Below are 16,406 nucleotides of genomic sequence, written 5' to 3'. Positions count from 1 at the left end.
TTAATTCCCCGGGTGATAATTCCAATTTAATTTCAGTTTTTTCAGTCTGGGGGATTACGGGGCTTCGTAATTGCGCTATGCGCAATTTTTAAGACGTACACATTTCATAAGAATTTTACTTTACCGACGTTTACGGCCGCAGTAGACTTACGGACTAGGGCGACGAACGAACTAGGGTCACGTGCGCAATGGATGTACGGGTTTGTACGGGGCTCAGTCGCAGCAAATGCTCCGACTGTTCTGACGGCTCGTTTAATACAAAGAAGGCAAATTCCAATGCTCTATCAATAACAATGAAACTCGAGGTAAGATATAGCCGATCGATAGATAGAGAGGGTATTGGAAATTATGCTTATTTCACGTACAAATTCTTCTATTTTTATTGTCTTGCTAATCATGAAAAATACTTTGGGAAGATATAGCCTTAACCTGTCGCAAACAGCAAGTATAGTAACAGTTGACCGAAGATTTTCAGAGATTGATATCAGAAATCTTTTACTTCATTTGTTTTGAACATAATTTTTGATATATAAGACCTCATTAGTCAGAGGGTGTCGTTTATTATTGCTGTCGTTGTCGATAACAGATGGCAGCCGTCTGTAACAGGTTAATCGAGGGGATATCAACTGTTTTTTTCTTCTGATTTTTCCTGATTTTTTTTTTGTTGATTTTTCTGATTTTTTTTTGTTACCCCCTTTGCCTCAATTACATTATTGTAAAAGTTTTAAGACAATTTAAGTCCCATTCTCTCGACTCTCTCTGAATAAGGATTAGCAATTGGATAAAAATTGTCGTTTCTTACTTTCACTGTAAATAAAGAGTAAACAAAGGCTCAGACGAGACGTTTGGAACGACTAACAGTGGGGTAGAAAAGAGAGAAAAATATTTATTTTTAATTTTTTTATTTGCTTTTACAACTTACTGAAATTATTAAATAGTTTCATGTAAACGCAACTTTTCAATCTTATGAAGCAAAACCTTAAAAAAATTGATTAAATTCATGCACTTATGTTAACTTATGAAAACTGAGTCCATTTATAAATGCTGATCTATACTTCTTCCTGTTGACATGACATATCTCCCTCTTGGTATAGAAAGTCATTTATAGATGACCCTACTTAAAAACAAAAACTCTTGTACAGCATGTAACAAGCGAGTCAAACGTAACAGTCTGCTATACGGTCTTGGCACGACAGAGTAAAGTTAACCAGGCAGGACCTGAATTATCTAGTAGCCCTATATTTTTTGCGAATAAAATTTTTCAACTTATGTCAGTGTTCATTTGAGTTCGTTTTCATACAGTGTATTAGGTCCATTATTTGACGTTTCGAAAATGAACCGCTACTGCCTGGTTTATTTTACTCTGCCGTGGGTCTTGGCCGAAAAACCATTAACATGTGGGTTTAATCTCGAGAAATATTTTCGTTAATGTAATTCTCGTTATTTATACTTACTTTCTTATATCTCAACTATTTTAAAAACCATTTTCATTTAATTTGTAAATACGATCCAATCACCATTAACCAATGAAAGTATGCTTTTACTTTCCTTGCCATTAACCATCCCACTATTTTATCAATGAATTTTGCATGTTATTAAATTTGATTCATCTCAATTTAGATTTTAATTAAAAATTATCCAAATTAGTTGCGCTCAAAATGGCAAAACGGTTCTAGGCTTCGCCTCAAATTATTCACTATTTCTTATACTATTATTAGTTTTTACTGAGAATTCTTATGTGCCTAAATTTCTGCATCGAATTCTGACTCTAAATCATCAACAGAACTTGGAGATGTTGGTGAATAATCGGGTAATACTACAAGGATTCGATCAGGAGATGATGGTGAATAATTGGGTGAGGTCGGTGAATAACTGGGCGATGCTGGTGAATAATTGGGTGATGGCGATAAATAACTGGGTGATGCAGGTGAATAGTTAGGTGATGCCGGTGAATAGTTAGGTGATGTCGGTGAATAACTGGGTGATGTCGGTGAATAACTGGGAGATGTAGGGTAATAAATGGGTGATGTAGGTGAATAAATAGGAGATTTGGCCAAATATCTGTTAGCTAGAGAATAATCGTGAGACCTAACAGAATAAATGGGAGATGATGCTAAATAAGTAGAAGGCGTTGGTGAATAATTAGGTGATGAAGGTGAATAGTTTTTAGAGTGCTTTCCGGACAATTGCCTAGGTGAATACATTGAAAAATTTGAAGATTCTCGTGAAAAATTGGAAATTGGCGAATAAGATGGTGAAGTAGGTGAATAAGATCCAGCAAACGGAGTACAGATTGATGAATACATTGGCGACTCAGGTGAATAACCCGGTGTAGAATTTGAATATTGAGTCGTATAAGATGGAGAATACATTGGAGATGTGGGTGAAATTCGTGGAGAAGTTGTTGAATAGTTTGAAGAAGGTGAATAGCCTGGAGACGTAGGTGAATAGTCTCGGGATGCAGGTGAATAGCTGGGGGAAGAGGGAGAATATCTTGGAGAAGCAGGTGAATAATCCAGAAAAGTAGCTGAATAACTCGGAGAAGTAGCTAAATAGCGCGGAGAAATAGCCGAATAACTCGGTGAAGTAGTTGAATTGTTTAGTATGGCGGGTGAAAAACACGGTATATCAAATGATGAATTGGGAGATGGTGATGGCGAAAATCCTTCGTAAGCAGGTGAAAAATTCGGCCATGGAAATTGCATTGTTGTACCAGCTACAATAACAATTTATGTTACAATTGACCTAATAGTACAACACCTGCTCTGCCTGTGTTACTTACCACTTCGGTCAAAAGTTTCTGTCCAAATGGACGGTTGTGGTGTACCGAAACTTGTCCACGGAGTTCGGAACGGCGTGCAAAAGGTGAGTTTTGAATTAAAATTTTCGATTCTTCGGACATTTTCGTTTCTCAGTTTGTCTGTGTCCATAAGGAGATCGAAACAACCTTAATGGTACACAAGATTATATTTGAAATTATAGAATTCACATCAAAGCAATTACCAGTTCCGATTTTAGGAACTTGGCCCAGTATAATGCTTTCCGATACACCCCTGATGGGATCATTTTCTGAGTATGCTGATGATTCCATCAGCACATCGACCGACTTTTCGAATGAACATCGCATCAATGGGCCCACATCTTGCTTGTTGATTCCATTTCGAGAGATAGCCATTAGGTGACCCTTAGCGGTCATTACATCGCATAATAACGACAAATGTCTGTAGTTTACGTATAGTCCGTAGAACTGCAAAACGGCATTGATCTCTTTCTCAATCGATTTTCGAACTGCTTCGATTCCCAACACCTGGAATTGTCATTGAAATAAAATTGTTACGTTCTGGAATTGAATGTTACAATCTTACTTGAAATATCTCGCATATGTCGTTGCTATGAGTTCTGGTTGTGTCTACATCTTTCTCGTTTAAAACCGGCGAAAGGGCGGTACCATCGGTTTCTAACATCCATTCGGATATGGCCTTAAATTCACCTTCCTTGGTTATCGTAATCCTTTTCTTGCTGTCGCTGTTAGGCAAATGCATGTACACTTTTCGGATCGTATCGATGCCCTTGAGCGTTAAATCGGCTAAAAGGGTGGATTCGATAGCTTTCAAGAACATATCATCCGACAACTCATTTTCATGGTCCTCATTATTTTCTTCGAATTTCAAGTCTCCATTCTTCACGATCCTTATGCGTAGCACTAATTTTTCAGCATTATCGTCATTGAATATGCAATTCAAATCCTGACCAAAACCAGAGTCAATTTTCTCTGCAATTTGCTCCAGTGTTAGGTTCTTATCTGTCATTTTCTTTCGATCCATTTCCATACGAAGCAACCACGGTGATAGTCTAGCCGGGTCGAAATCCGGCATGCTGTTGTACATATTTATAAACTCTTGGTCTTCTACTACAACAGTTCGATAAATATCTGGATCATAGTAGATGACAGTGTTTGCGACAACAGATCTAAGTGTTGCGTGCTCCTGTAACGGAAACACTTTAAAATTCACTCCGACTTTTGAAAAAGAAAAGAAATTATTACCAGACGACAAAGAACATCTTTGGCCCTTTCTGCATCACATGCGCTTTTAGGAGTCAAGTAAACAGTCAATGATGGCGCTGATATTCGTTTGGCAACATTTATAATTTCGTTCAGGCGAGGCACACCCAGTGTAACATTTTTCGAAGATACACCGGCGAAATGAAATGTGTTTAGTGTCATCTGAGTAGCTGGCTCTCCAATGCACTGAGCTGCTAATGGCCCCACCATTTCACTTGGATTTACTATAGCCTGTTGAAATCTTGATTCAATCTCACCGGTTAACCAATCGAATGCGTCCTTATTTAAACGGTGCTCGTCTATAAGTAGTTTAGAACAGAGGCTGGAGCGTATCATGCATTGAAACAGTAAAGTAGCATTATTGTTCGCCTGCTTTGATAAAGCATCACTTCCGTTGACTACAACGCATTTATTTAACAAAGTCTTGACTCCATCCATCACTTTTAAAGGTGTTAGATCAGTTTTGCCGTGCTTGTCAATGTGAAATATTTTCTTAGCATTCCATATCAATCGTTGTAAATTACACGGCAGAGCTACTCTTGATTCGCCTGTTGCGAAAATATTTCTCAGGTTGTCCTGATCGCAAATCAACTGTTTCCATTCACATTCAACATCGGACAAAAACTCGCCAGACTCACATACTCGTCGTAGATCATCATCGAATAGTCTCGCTAGCATTTTCTTATCGGTCGGATCGAATTTAAAACGTTTTTCGAATGTTCTTCGCGACAACTTTATTGTCGGTAGATGCTGGAATTCGACAGACTCTCCACACAGTCCATCTTCACCGTATCTGAACTGAATCACTTGACCGACAGAATTACGTACGGTTCCATCATAATTAACCATGACGGACTCCATAGCTTTGATTAGGCGGCGTTGAATGTAGCCTGTTTCAGCAGTCTTTACGGCAGTGTCGATCAGACCTTCTCGGCCACCCATTGCGTGAAAGAAAAATTCTGTTGGTGTTAATCCTGCCAAATATGAATTTCCTACGAAACCCCTTGCCTCTGGCCCGTAATCATCTTTTTGGAAATGCGGAAGTGTTCGTTTGCAAAATCCAAATGGTATACGTTTCCCTTCAACATTTTGTTGGCCGACACATGCAATGACCTATCGATAGAAATGATATCGATGAAAAATTGTTCACACCCCGAATGTGCTGCATATAATGACCTGAGAAATGTTTAAATTTGATCCTTTGGCTCCGGAAACCACCATGGCCTTTAAATTATTATACTCGGTCAATGACTTCTCCGCAGAACTGCCGGTCTTCTCTCTCGCTTCGTTCAAAATACGATTGACAACATTCTCGAATGTTTGCCTTAATGTGTTACCGGGTGTTGGTTCCAGCTCGCAGTTATAGGCCTTCTGAATTACACCATTAACACCGTTGATTGCCCGTTTGATAGAAGTTCTAATGTCGTCATATGTCCTCGGATCAGCAATTGTATCGGCAATGCCAATGCTATGCCCTTCCAAAAGCAACCAGTGATTGATGACTGTTTGAATATTTCCATAAAATTTGCCGGTAATTTCATGACCAAGTTCTAAGAAGCAGACATGGAGTAATGATCCTGTGGTTGCGCCCAGTGTCTGTTTGCATACGATTCCCATGACCAGCTCACTCTCTTCTATCAGTACTTTAGTGTCTACCAAAGATATCCACTTGTAGGGACCATCGTCTTCTTCTTGTGGATGAGTTGAATGTTCACGGATGACATTTAGCTTACCGGGAATAATCATGGAAAATAACTGTTTTCCACTCCAGAACGGCTTCGGTTTCAGAATGCACGGTTTCGGTATTTTACCATCCCAATCATTCAGAAACATCAGCAGATTCATCAGCTGTTCTTTTTCAATGAACACATCTCGCTTGGTCATCTTTCGGACAGCGGTCAAAGTATCCTGGACGATACCCATCACAGGTTTATTTGCTTGGGGTGATATAATTTGCCGTGGAGTGATGTGAATGTTTTCAACCTCTGCTCGGGTTTCCAGAGATTGTGGAACATGCAAATTCATTTCGTCGCCATCAAAGTCAGCATTGTACGGAGAGGTACAGCTCAAATTCATTCGAAATGTGGACCAAGGAAGAACTTTCACTCTATGCCCCATCATACTCATCTTATGCAGAGACGGCTGACGGTTGAATATTACCAAATCGTCGTCACGCAAATGCCGCTCGACTTTGTAACCCCAGCGTAGATGTAGGTCACTTGACTTTGGATGAAAACGTAAATCGATTCGATCACCGTTGTCTCTGATTATATATTTAGCTCCTGGATAGGTATCCCCTCGATTCACCAATTCTTGCATGGCATCAATGTTGAACGGTGTGACTAATTCTGGAAACGTTAAGTTCTTGGCAATGGATCGTGGCACACCGACTTGATCGATACGTAAATTTGGATCCGGGGTAATAACAGTCCGGGCTGAGAAATCGACTCGTTTTCCCATTAGATTACCACGAATTCGACCTTCCTTTCCAGTTAGTCTCGATTTCAGAGTCTTTAATGGTTTTCCAGACTTTTGGGTTGCTTGGGGAATGCCGGCAATTTCATTGTTGAAAAACGTAGCGACATGATATTGCAACAGGTTCAGGTTTTCCTTTACAATCCGGGATGGAGATTGATTGTCTACGTTTCTCTTAAGTTCGTTATTTGCCTTGACTATATCGCTTAACTTATGCGTCAAATCGTCTTGACTTTTGCCAGAACCGTACATTTGTACCGCTGGACGAACTGATAATGGTGGAACAGCCAACACTGAAACTATCATCCAGTCTGGTCTCGAATATTTTGGATCCAATCCGAGTATGAAGCACTCTTCGTCAGAAATATTTTTCAAAATTTCCAAAACTTTTCTAGCTGGCAACGATTCCACGTTCTTACTTCCTTCGCCTTCAGAAACTGTAGTCATAAACAATTCGAGCCCTTTCCTTTTAATTCGTGGTTGTTTCTCGCCACATCCGGTATGTTGAGCCGATTTATTGTTATCTACAGCTTCAGGATTCATCTCAGCACCACCCTCACAGTAATCCTTTTTCTTACAAATGTTATTAATCAGAAATAACCGTCGTCTCTGTTGCCCTTTGGTTTTCATGACAATTTCCTTAACATCTTGGCTTGTAGCGTTCACCAGCAATTTTGAACAATAGAAGCAAACGCATCGTAAGACTTTCGTTAGTATATTGAAGTAACCAATGTGGTAAACAGGTTCACACAAATCAATATGTCCGAAATGTCCAGTGCATTCGGTCATATCGCCAGCACATGTTTGGCATCTGGTGTGTCTGTCAATGGCTCCCTGTCGAGGATCCATTACGCCACCAAGCTTGGGATGTCCATTTTCGATCGCTACAGGAAACTGAATTCCGCCATCGGTAACAGATATCCGGCGCTTGAGAATGAAAAGAAATGAACATATCATCCCAATGAAACAGGATGGGTGAGTAGAGAAGGGACAATGTAAAGTGAGGCCAATTTTTATAAAATTAATCTTTTGATCTACAAAAATGTATCAAGCCTTTTAGTGAACGTCTGCAAATACCTCCTCCTCTTGGCCTAATTTTAACACAAAAAGAAGTTGTATTGAGCGTCAAACTTCGTTCCTACCTCCGAGAGGTATTTCCCAATTTTTGTTTTGTTCAGGAAGATATTCTGAGTGCTGCAACTCATATCAGAGACTGCAATCTTTTCCAAGTATTTCAAAGCGATTTTCCTCGATTTAGTTATTTTTCTTAAGCATATCACCAAAGTGGAAAGTGTGATTTCCTCTGCTACTTATATTGAATTGATAGTAAAATCTCGGTTCTAGCATACCTATCATGGAAGAAAATCTAAAAAAAACTTACGCGTATTTGGTCATCACAATATTAGTGTTGTTGTTTGTTTCTTTGCCGTGTGAGGTGACTGTTGTTTTTGGTCTTCAGTCTTAAGCGGCAATTAATAAGACTTCTACATTATTACTCAAATGTTAATGTATTTCGAGCCGCTTACGACCGAAAACCAAAAACAACCATCACAAAATTAGTGCATTAGTTCAAAGAGAATCTGTTTTCCTAATGATTGCGGAAATACGAACAACGAAATTCAATACAGTAGAAGGGTGTCCGGTCCGTAGTATAGAAGTATACACTCTGCAAATTTTACTAAGGTGCTGAATTCGCAACAGTTAGTTCTCTTTTCTATTTATTTGGTTTACATCAGTTTATTCTCTCTCACACACAAGTGAAATTTACCGAATGTAAATCGTTTCCAAAAAATAATAGCGAAAATAATCATTCCTAGAACTCCTACGACGCATACACTTGGTACGAAATAAGATAGCGCTGAAACTATCTCTAACTGTGAACATCGTATCAAACCATCGCATTGATAAGAGTAAGTGACTCAATTTATACATCGCATAAAAAAACGAAATTTATGTAAATTTTTGCGCAAAAGCAATGTAAGAAACAACTTATTTCCTTGGCAAATATTTATTTAAAAATTCTCACAAACAGTTTACATACAGTCTCGCTAGGACTGTTCCTGTGAAAGATTTTTTTTTAATCTGAAATACAATTCACACCTAAGACAATTGCTAGAAAAAAAACGAGGATTTCATTAGATAACTGAGGATATTCATTTCAAACTGAAACGAAAAACATTTCCCGCTTAAAACACCTTCCAAGCGAAATTCCACTTACAATTTCACAAGGTGACAAAATTCCGAATTGTACGCTTTTCACCTCGCGCATCGGTGTTGTACTCAAGGTGGAGTACATATCGTTTATATGTTTGTTGTATTTCACCACTGAATGAAATCACACCTTAGCCGCTTAATTCACGTAAACGATTTTTTATACTCTCGCGAACACCACTTGGAAGCGACTAAACGAATGGTACGGTTGACTTTGGTTTTTATAATCTTTCATTTTCACAACATTCCGTTGACCATGCGCACAATATGCGTACTATCTTACTTTGTCCATATGACTTCTACGACTATGTGTATAGTGTAATATGAACGTATAATGCTGGATGATCGACCGATAGAGTTCACAATGAACATAGGGAATTTTCGTCCTTTAAATTTTCCGAGTGAACTTCCTTCTGTAGGTTGAAACGTTTGGCTGTTGTTTTTAATACATTTCGGGCTGACTGAAACTATTCCGAGTGATTCAGATAATCTCTCTCGAATGCAATGAAACACGGAAATGGAAATGTTGACGGTGCAATGAGGTATAATTGAACTTAAATTTTGTCTGATGAATTTATTTCAAGAAATTTTAATATTTAGCAGCTTACATTAATTAGGGTTACAAACGAATTATTTGACCGTTTACATTCAAAACAAAATCTGCAATTATTGTCCGCAACCGCCGTACGCACTTTTCGAACCTCTCGCTCTGCCCACGAAATCATATTTCGAATAATCGTAATCATCGTCTGTGTCCGTACTTTTTTCCGAATCGCTGGACTCTTCATACGTTCCGCCTATACCCGGTAAAATTCCAATGCATTTGAGCGCACCAACCGACGTTTTATCATCGCTGGTTGCGGCAATAACATTATTGTCCGTTTTGACTTGTTTCGGTGTCGCCTCAACGACATTCTCCTCCGATGGTTTGCTCTCTGATTGAACGTTTCCGTTGGTTTCGCTTAGTTTTCGTTTCCTAATGACGCCGGATAAAATTGATTTTTGCGATGGACGACTATTGGTGCTGGTTTTGGCGATCTTTGGTTGGGAAACTTCTGATTGAATTTTCTGTACGAAAAGAGAGGAATTGGATTACTCAGTCCACGTGTCAATCAATCACAAAACTTACTTTGTCCAAATTCTTCTCCTGTAGGTTGGCGACCTGTTGTCTAAAGTCTTGCATTTCGTGTTTCTCTTCTAATTGTTGTTTCCGTTCGGCGTCAATTTTCGCTTTATCGATTACGTCCAAAAAATCGACCTCATCATCGTCCAAGCCTCGAATCAAGTTTTCTAAAAGAAAAATGAAAATAATAAACGGCACTGCGGGCGATGAAACAAAATGTCAATGACACTTACTCAATTTGTGCGCTTCCTCAAATTCGTAGTCTTTCTTATCTTTCTGTTCCTTCAGTCTTTCGTACAACGAACGGGAATCGTATGGCTCTTCAGGCATTTCTTTAAATTTTTGGGTTGAATTTAGAGGAATTAAACAGGTCAACTAGACGATAACATGATGGATATTCTTACCGAGTGGCTGATCAGCGCTTCTCACTTTCTCCCATTCTTCCTGACGACGTTGTTTAGACTCGGCTATTTCCTGCTCTGTTACAAATCCTGAACTCATGGTCAATTTGCAATGAAAACACACCAACTCGTACAAAATTGATTCTCAGGAATGTTTTCACAGAGTTTTGTTTTTCTTTCCCTTCCAATTTTTTGACGTTTCAATTATCAAGTGTTGACATCGTTGACATATAGTGACGGCTCGCATTATCCAAACTTGGAGGGTTGTGTGCATTCGTATCAGCATTTGTTTTGCCATTATCAACTTTACAATTTTGTGACAATGCGGACCCTGCGTTGCAGAGCAATTATTTTGAATAAATTGTTTTCATTCGCCCATTGCATCGACAATTATGAATTCACGATAAAATGGTATGAAAGGTCACGTGATCGGTATTACACGACACCCGATTAGTGAATTTTGACAGATCAGATTTGGTTACGAATAGTGCCGTTTCAACGTTTTCTTTGTTTTACTTAAGCTTCAGAGAAATGATAACAGAAGGCGTTGCTGCCGCCTCACTCGCTGGCCCGGCGCAGCGCCATCTGTTATCATTTCTCTGTCAAGCTTAGAGCCTCGTAAATACTTATTCAATTTTATGAAAACTATTCTCTTTGGATGCTTCATCTCACTTCCAGAATTGGTGCAATAAGTTCGTCCTGAAAGATTGCCTCCTCATTATTTTTGCCTACTAGTGGGACTCATAAGTTCCCCATGAATGAACGACTGTCCAAAAATCTACCATTTTAATAAATTACTCCTGTCTGTATTGCTAGAATTATCCGGAGCTGTTCACACATTTAAACGAAGAACTTTCATCATCCAGTTCTTGATTTATTCAATCCATTCCTCATCGTATACTCAACCGTCCCCAATATTATTTAGGCGCCAATTCCTCTAAACTTACATTTAAAAAGGGAAGTTAATACCCATCTTCAGTTGTCAGTGTTAGAAACGTTAGAAAGCAGTCCCTGGCTGTTTAAATACTAGCACTCGGCGAATTTGGTGCCATTCGATCGGTAGTTATCCCTGCTTCACGATGAACAATTAAAATTGGAAAAATGTGGTACTCCCTCATACTATCCTATGCGAAAATGAATGAAAATAACTATTATTTGTCTTTGTGAATTTAATATCATCTTTATAATGTGGACGAGGTCTTGACCAAATCATATAAGCGAAAATTTTTCAAACGACAGTCATCCGACTTCGAACCATGACATGTTCGCATTTGGATAAAAATGCATTATTGACTGGGTAGCGTAATTTGGCGCCATTGATTATAGTAGAGGCTGTCAAATAATCTTCGTGGAAGTGTTATATGTTTTTTTGCACAAGCAGGATGAGGCATTTTTGAAATAATCGAAAAAATTCCATTCGACATCGTTTTATGTAATTCAAACAGTGTCTACGATCACACCAAAATATTAATGAATCGAATTGTACGGAAATTTTAGATCGCACCGTTTGCAATTTGGTTAAAATCACTCGAATACTAAGGCCATCGGTTCGCTTACACGCCATTTTGAGGTGTCCCCCTGTTAACATATAGAGGCTTCTCCTATGATATTCAGTGCTTTATAGTGGTTTTTTTCACAAAACATATTTACACAATAAATTTCCACTTAAATGGAACCAGTACAAGAATCACTTAGCCTTTTGGTTCAATGCCATAATGGTAAGTCCGGAAGAACTTTTCTTAGCGCCGTATTCAAGATGCGACAGAATGTTTAAGTCTTGAATTCGTTATCACTCTAATGTTAAGTCAATTTACAAAAATTTTAAATTTAATTTTTTCGAGAAACGAGTTAAGCCATTGACTGACTCCGACTCGAGCGACTGGCTGTATTAAATTGTACCATACATTCGTAGGGCAATCGCAAATAATTAAAATTACGCGAAGTAATAAACAGCCGTTGACGCAGGAGAGTATGCGAGCAATTGTCAAAGAAGTGACCGGGTATGATTCGGCTAATGTTAAGGTAAGTTAATCATGTTCGATGTTACCTTTAGCGTCCGTGGATGTGGAATAAACATTTTGCTTTTGTTGCAACAGAACATTTACCAATGCGTTGAGGAACAGGATACGGAATACATCACCGATGACACAGTTCCGCAAGCGACTGTAGGAAAGGTGGAACAGATAGGGCCGTCTGTTTCGACTGTTGCCAAACCGAAAGGTGCCATTCTACAGATGGTGAGTTTTGTGTATTACGATTCAGAATCCAATTAGAAATTGCGTGTGACCTATTCGTGAATTGAATTTATGTAAAAAAGGCTGATTGGAATTGAGTGTTTCGTATTTGACACTTCACTTGCGTGTCTCAGTGTAAGAGAAGAAAATCTCAAGTTTCCTCGAATCATTTTCTTCGAAGGGCCGATGGCACTCTTTTTCATGGAATGTCTCTAGATTTCAGAACTTTGAAAACAGAAACTATTCGAATGGTGACACGTCAACAAAAATCTGACTGATCAGAATTATTGAAACCTTTTTTTTGACGAAGAAGCTCCCCTATAAAATCTGAGTTTGTTCTGACTACAGTCCTAATGTTGGTCGTTCTTTTCCAGCCTACAATCAAGTATGCAAGACAGACAGGGTCGTCAAAGTACCTTAACACCAAGTCATCACCGCCGACGGTAGCGAAGAGAGAGTAATTAAATCTGATCCTTATTTGCCGATGGTTACGTACTGAGTTAAAAAAATAATTATTTTTGTAGCCAATCCACAGGCGTCCAAAGTGTGAGTAGCAGACGCCGTAAGACGGAACGTGTGGGTAAAGGCTTACGTCATTTTTCAATGAAAGTGTGCGAAAAAGTCAAGGAGAAGGGTACAACCACTTACAATGAAGTTGCTGATGAATTAGTGGAGGAGGTAAAAGCCACTTTCTCAGCCATAATGACTTCCCATCTAACTTTCGCCGTAATTCTGTAATTCCATAGGAAGCTAAAGGTCAAGCCGATCCAGCTAATTGCGATCAGAAAAATATTCGTCGACGGGTTTACGATGCGCTTAATGTCTTAATGGCCATGAATATCATTTCAAAAGATAAAAAAGAAATTCGTTGGATTGGCCTGCCAACCAATTCGGCACAAGTACGAACTTTCGCGCCGATTCTATAAACTAGATGCCTCTAATGGTTTCACTTTACAGCAATGTAACTCATTGGAAAAGGAAATTCAGACACGTCGTGAACGTGTTGAAGGTAAAGAACAACAATTGCGTGAACTGATTTTGCAGCATGTGTCGTTCAAAAGTTTGGTGAACCGTAACAAGGAAGCAGAAGATCGCGGTCTGACGCCATCGGCATTGTCAGCCATTCAATTGCCTTTCATTATTGTAAACACACACAAGAAAACGCACATCAATTGCAGCATTTCAAATGATAAGTGAGTATGAAATGGAAGAAGGCTTATGGCTTAGGCATTACATTCGCTAAGACAAGTCTCTCACACGCCATTTTTTGCAATTTCTTGTCCTTTGCCAATCCGTAATGACTACGAGTCTAACGTCGCCAATATGAGATTGGATTCCAACAGTGAGAGTATTCAGTCAATTAGTCTGACCAGAATGAGAATCCATCCCACAGCGAAACATTTTTTCTTTGTTGATATTTTGCAAACTAATTTGATGGGTCGTTCATTTCTAGGTCCGAATATTTCTTCAAATTTGATGACAATTTTCAAATCCATGACGACATCGAAGTGCTCAAGCGGATGGGTTTACTAGCAGGTATGTTCGTTTGACTTCCAACGTTACAATGAATTGTAATTACTGACACACACCCATTATATCAGGTCTTGATACCGGTGAATGCAGTCAAGAAGACATTGAACGAGCCAAAGCATTGGTTCCGAAGCAATTTGAGAAGTACATTGAAAGTAAGTTCCCGAGCCAGGAAGGCATTGCTGAGATTTTTTTTAAATAAAATGAACTTCCCTAGTCTATGGAACCGGACAGCAAATATCGCCAGCCGTTGAAGATGTAACGGAAAACTGGGATCTGTATGACACATTAAATTCGACGAAATTGGAACAAATGAGCGAAGAAGAAGATGAACAAGAAGAATACAACTCGGATGAACTAAGTGGTGACGAATAGAATTCATTGGAATGGTTTCATCTGCGCCATCTGTTTAATGTTAAGGATTGTCTTAAAGCAAAAATAATAAAATTGCGCTAAAGTGCAGATTGTACGTAGCCACACGTACTCAATCGGGGGTAAATTTTATATTATAAAAAAAAGAAATTGAAAAAAAAAACAAAAAAATTTTAGATGGAAAATTACATTATGGTAGAGTGTAAGAGGGTGAACTAAATTGAACTAAAAATGATAAATGCAAATGGATTTTTCCCATTTTGTTTCAAATTTTATTCCTTGTTTAAATAAAAAATCATTTCAATTAAATTTCATTACACACAAAACAAGCGTTGATTCTCCATGGTTTTATACGCCGTTGTTTTCCTCTTCGTCGAACAGATCTTCGAAATCTGAAAGAATACAAAAAAACGAATTATTTAGCTCGATTGCAGTAATGTTGGGATTAACGTCTACAGCCTAACAAAAATCTTTCAGAATTTTGAAGGGAATTTGTCGTCGATTATTTCAATTGAACAGTAATCAAAACCAGCAACTATGGAGATATACAGACAATCTTGCATTCCATCTGCCATGTTCATCACATTGCTGTATTGTTTCGTTAATTTCATCGAAGCTTCGAAAATGAAAATTTGTTCAACAATTTTTCATTCCAAATCATGTATGACAACTGAGAAGCTCGAAACACGCAAAGCGAGCGGATTGACACAAGGGACTGGACTATTCACAGCCTTGTGAATTGCTCGAATCATCATAAGAAATACAAAAAACATCAACTCTCCCGAAAAAGTTCACTCAATTCAGATTCAAAGACTGGAGTGCAAGGTCAGATTAAATGTTGATGAAAATTACATGAATAACTGGGATCAGTTATGATGACGGAATTCTGGAAATTCACGGAGAATAATTGTCAGTACGCATGTGAATAGGATAACTAAAGATCACCCTTAAGATGGACAAGGCCAAAGTGTGTTGCGATTGCCAAGGTAGTTTCTGAAGAAACAATAAGGCTGTGACCTCGTACACCTGATTTAAATTTGCAGTAAATTGTGACTATTCGATGGAATTTCAATTTTCATGATCGATTAACCAATTGCATCGATGGAAAATGTCGGAAAAAATCAACCTCTCTTGATTGACATGTACAAAGAGGTTAAACGACCTTCTCCCAAACAAAACACAAAAAAGAACGGAGCTACATCTAACAAATGGTTCCGTACGATATTATCTCATATCCTTATCGAATGATAGACAAGCACTGTACGATCGAATACACATATTTTGAGGTAAAACTTACCATTAAAAAAGTCTGCATGAACGTCTTTTTCGTTAGCCGCCAGATCCATCAAAAGACCAGATCCTGAGCCAGGCTGTAAGGCCGATCACCACAGAATAATTAACAAGTGCATTGGAAAATCATTTACAAATTTACCTCATCCAGATCCATAAAGTTGGCTCCTTCCGGAAACATTTCATCAGCTGCCAATGTTGGCTTCATTTTTGCTTAAAATCGTTGAAATACTTTTGTCGCTTGCACAGTAGATATCAGTAATTTTATTGTACGACAAATGATTCGTTTTTGACTGATGCACGCGCAGAACACAGCTGATAATGAGACGTACTAGCCGTTGTTTACCTTTTTCTATTTACGTTTTTGTTCAAAATAAAACCCAGTCGATATTACTTGTAAAATTGCACTGGGTGCTGTATTTTACAATTGAATTTTAGTGGGAGTATGTTTCTCGTCGGCTGAGCTCACTGCTCTCGGTTAGAGCTAATGGAGTAGTATAACTAACTTTATAAACATCAACTTTGTAAGTACCGTTTCAAAATACTTTGTGAAAGGCCAATTCTTTGCTTTCCGCTTAAGGGCTTGATTGATAAAGCAAAGGAAAAGTTATCGGTATGTGAGACAAGAAATTTTTAGAAAATCTGTATATTATTTCAAGAAAGTGGAAATAAATTTGTGATTTTTGATTTTTCTTTATCGGTGTAGG

The 16,406-nt window shown here is 38.4% G+C and overlaps 4 protein-coding genes across 4 annotated transcripts; 1 reads left to right on the top strand and 3 right to left on the bottom strand.

Moving 5' to 3' along the window:
- Nucleotides 1-1,332: 1,332 nt before the first annotated feature.
- On the bottom strand, nt 1,333-9,114 carry LOC119071680 (DNA-directed RNA polymerase II subunit RPB1-like). The gene is made up of 7 exons (XM_037176661.1): nt 8,757-9,114; nt 5,240-7,465; nt 4,046-5,176; nt 3,366-3,986; nt 3,004-3,307; nt 2,783-2,947; nt 1,333-2,716 (listed from the first exon to the last, which is right to left on the bottom strand). Exons 1-7 carry the CDS (start codon nt 8,832-8,834, stop codon nt 1,743-1,745), a joined length of 5,499 nt encoding a protein of 1,832 aa, XP_037032556.1. The 5' UTR covers nt 8,835-9,114; the 3' UTR covers nt 1,333-1,742.
- A 179-nt stretch (nt 9,115-9,293) lies between these two features.
- On the bottom strand, nt 9,294-10,490 carry LOC119071679 (PSME3-interacting protein). Its single transcript, XM_037176660.1, has 4 exons — nt 10,277-10,490; nt 10,106-10,204; nt 9,879-10,039; nt 9,294-9,817 (listed from the first exon to the last, which is right to left on the bottom strand). Exons 1-4 carry the CDS (start codon nt 10,371-10,373, stop codon nt 9,416-9,418), a joined length of 759 nt encoding a protein of 252 aa, XP_037032555.1. The 5' UTR covers nt 10,374-10,490; the 3' UTR covers nt 9,294-9,415.
- A 1,046-nt stretch (nt 10,491-11,536) lies between these two features.
- On the top strand, nt 11,537-14,802 carry LOC119071677 (transcription factor Dp). Its single transcript, XM_037176658.1, has 11 exons — nt 11,537-11,705; nt 11,771-11,991; nt 12,186-12,295; nt 12,370-12,510; nt 12,882-12,964; nt 13,032-13,185; nt 13,254-13,406; nt 13,465-13,700; nt 13,961-14,043; nt 14,109-14,192; nt 14,255-14,802. The coding sequence occupies exons 2-11, from the start codon at nt 11,943-11,945 to the stop codon at nt 14,410-14,412; spliced, it is 1,251 nt and encodes a 416-aa protein (XP_037032553.1). The 5' UTR covers nt 11,537-11,705; nt 11,771-11,942; the 3' UTR covers nt 14,413-14,802.
- Nucleotides 14,657-16,030, bottom strand: LOC119071678 (COP9 signalosome complex subunit 9). The gene is made up of 3 exons (XM_037176659.1): nt 15,842-16,030; nt 15,707-15,779; nt 14,657-14,801 (listed from the first exon to the last, which is right to left on the bottom strand). The coding sequence occupies exons 1-3, from the start codon at nt 15,905-15,907 to the stop codon at nt 14,758-14,760; spliced, it is 183 nt and encodes a 60-aa protein (XP_037032554.1). The 5' UTR covers nt 15,908-16,030; the 3' UTR covers nt 14,657-14,757.
- Between the last annotated feature and the right edge of the window lie 376 nt (nt 16,031-16,406).

This window comes from Bradysia coprophila (assembly GCF_014529535.1).
Source record: "Bradysia coprophila strain Holo2 chromosome IV unlocalized genomic scaffold, BU_Bcop_v1 contig_5, whole genome shotgun sequence".
Taxonomy (NCBI): domain Eukaryota; kingdom Metazoa; phylum Arthropoda; class Insecta; order Diptera; family Sciaridae; genus Bradysia; species Bradysia coprophila.
This window is presented reverse-complemented; position numbering and strand designations above follow the sequence as displayed.

Coding starts and splice junctions, on each gene's coding strand:
- LOC119071680 (XM_037176661.1), bottom strand. CDS start 8,834: ATGTACTCCACCTTGAGTACAACACCGATGCGCGAGGTGAAAAGCGTA. Junction 7,466..8,756: donor TTTTGTCACCTTGTGAAATT/GTAAGTGGAATT, acceptor TTCATTCTCAAG/CGCCGGATATCTGTTACCGA. Junction 2,948..3,003: donor AGTTCCTAAAATCGGAACTG/GTAATTGCTTTG, acceptor TGTACCATTAAG/GTTGTTTCGATCTCCTTATG.
- LOC119071679 (XM_037176660.1), bottom strand. CDS start 10,373: ATGAGTTCAGGATTTGTAACAGAGCAGGAAATAGCCGAGTCTAAACAA. Junction 10,205..10,276: donor AAGCGCTGATCAGCCACTCG/GTAAGAATATCC, acceptor AAAAATTTAAAG/AAATGCCTGAAGAGCCATAC. Junction 10,040..10,105: donor TGAGGAAGCGCACAAATTGA/GTAAGTGTCATT, acceptor TTTTTCTTTTAG/AAAACTTGATTCGAGGCTTG.
- LOC119071677 (XM_037176658.1), top strand. CDS start 11,943: ATGGAACCAGTACAAGAATCACTTAGCCTTTTGGTTCAATGCCATAAT. Junction 12,296..12,369: donor ATGATTCGGCTAATGTTAAG/GTAAGTTAATCA, acceptor TTGTTGCAACAG/AACATTTACCAATGCGTTGA. Junction 14,193..14,254: donor ATTTGAGAAGTACATTGAAA/GTAAGTTCCCGA, acceptor GAACTTCCCTAG/TCTATGGAACCGGACAGCAA.
- LOC119071678 (XM_037176659.1), bottom strand. CDS start 15,907: ATGAAGCCAACATTGGCAGCTGATGAAATGTTTCCGGAAGGAGCCAAC. Junction 15,780..15,841: donor ACTTTATGGATCTGGATGAG/GTAAATTTGTAA, acceptor TCGGCCTTACAG/CCTGGCTCAGGATCTGGTCT. Junction 14,802..15,706: donor TCATGCAGACTTTTTTAATG/GTAAGTTTTACC, acceptor GTATTCTTTCAG/ATTTCGAAGATCTGTTCGAC.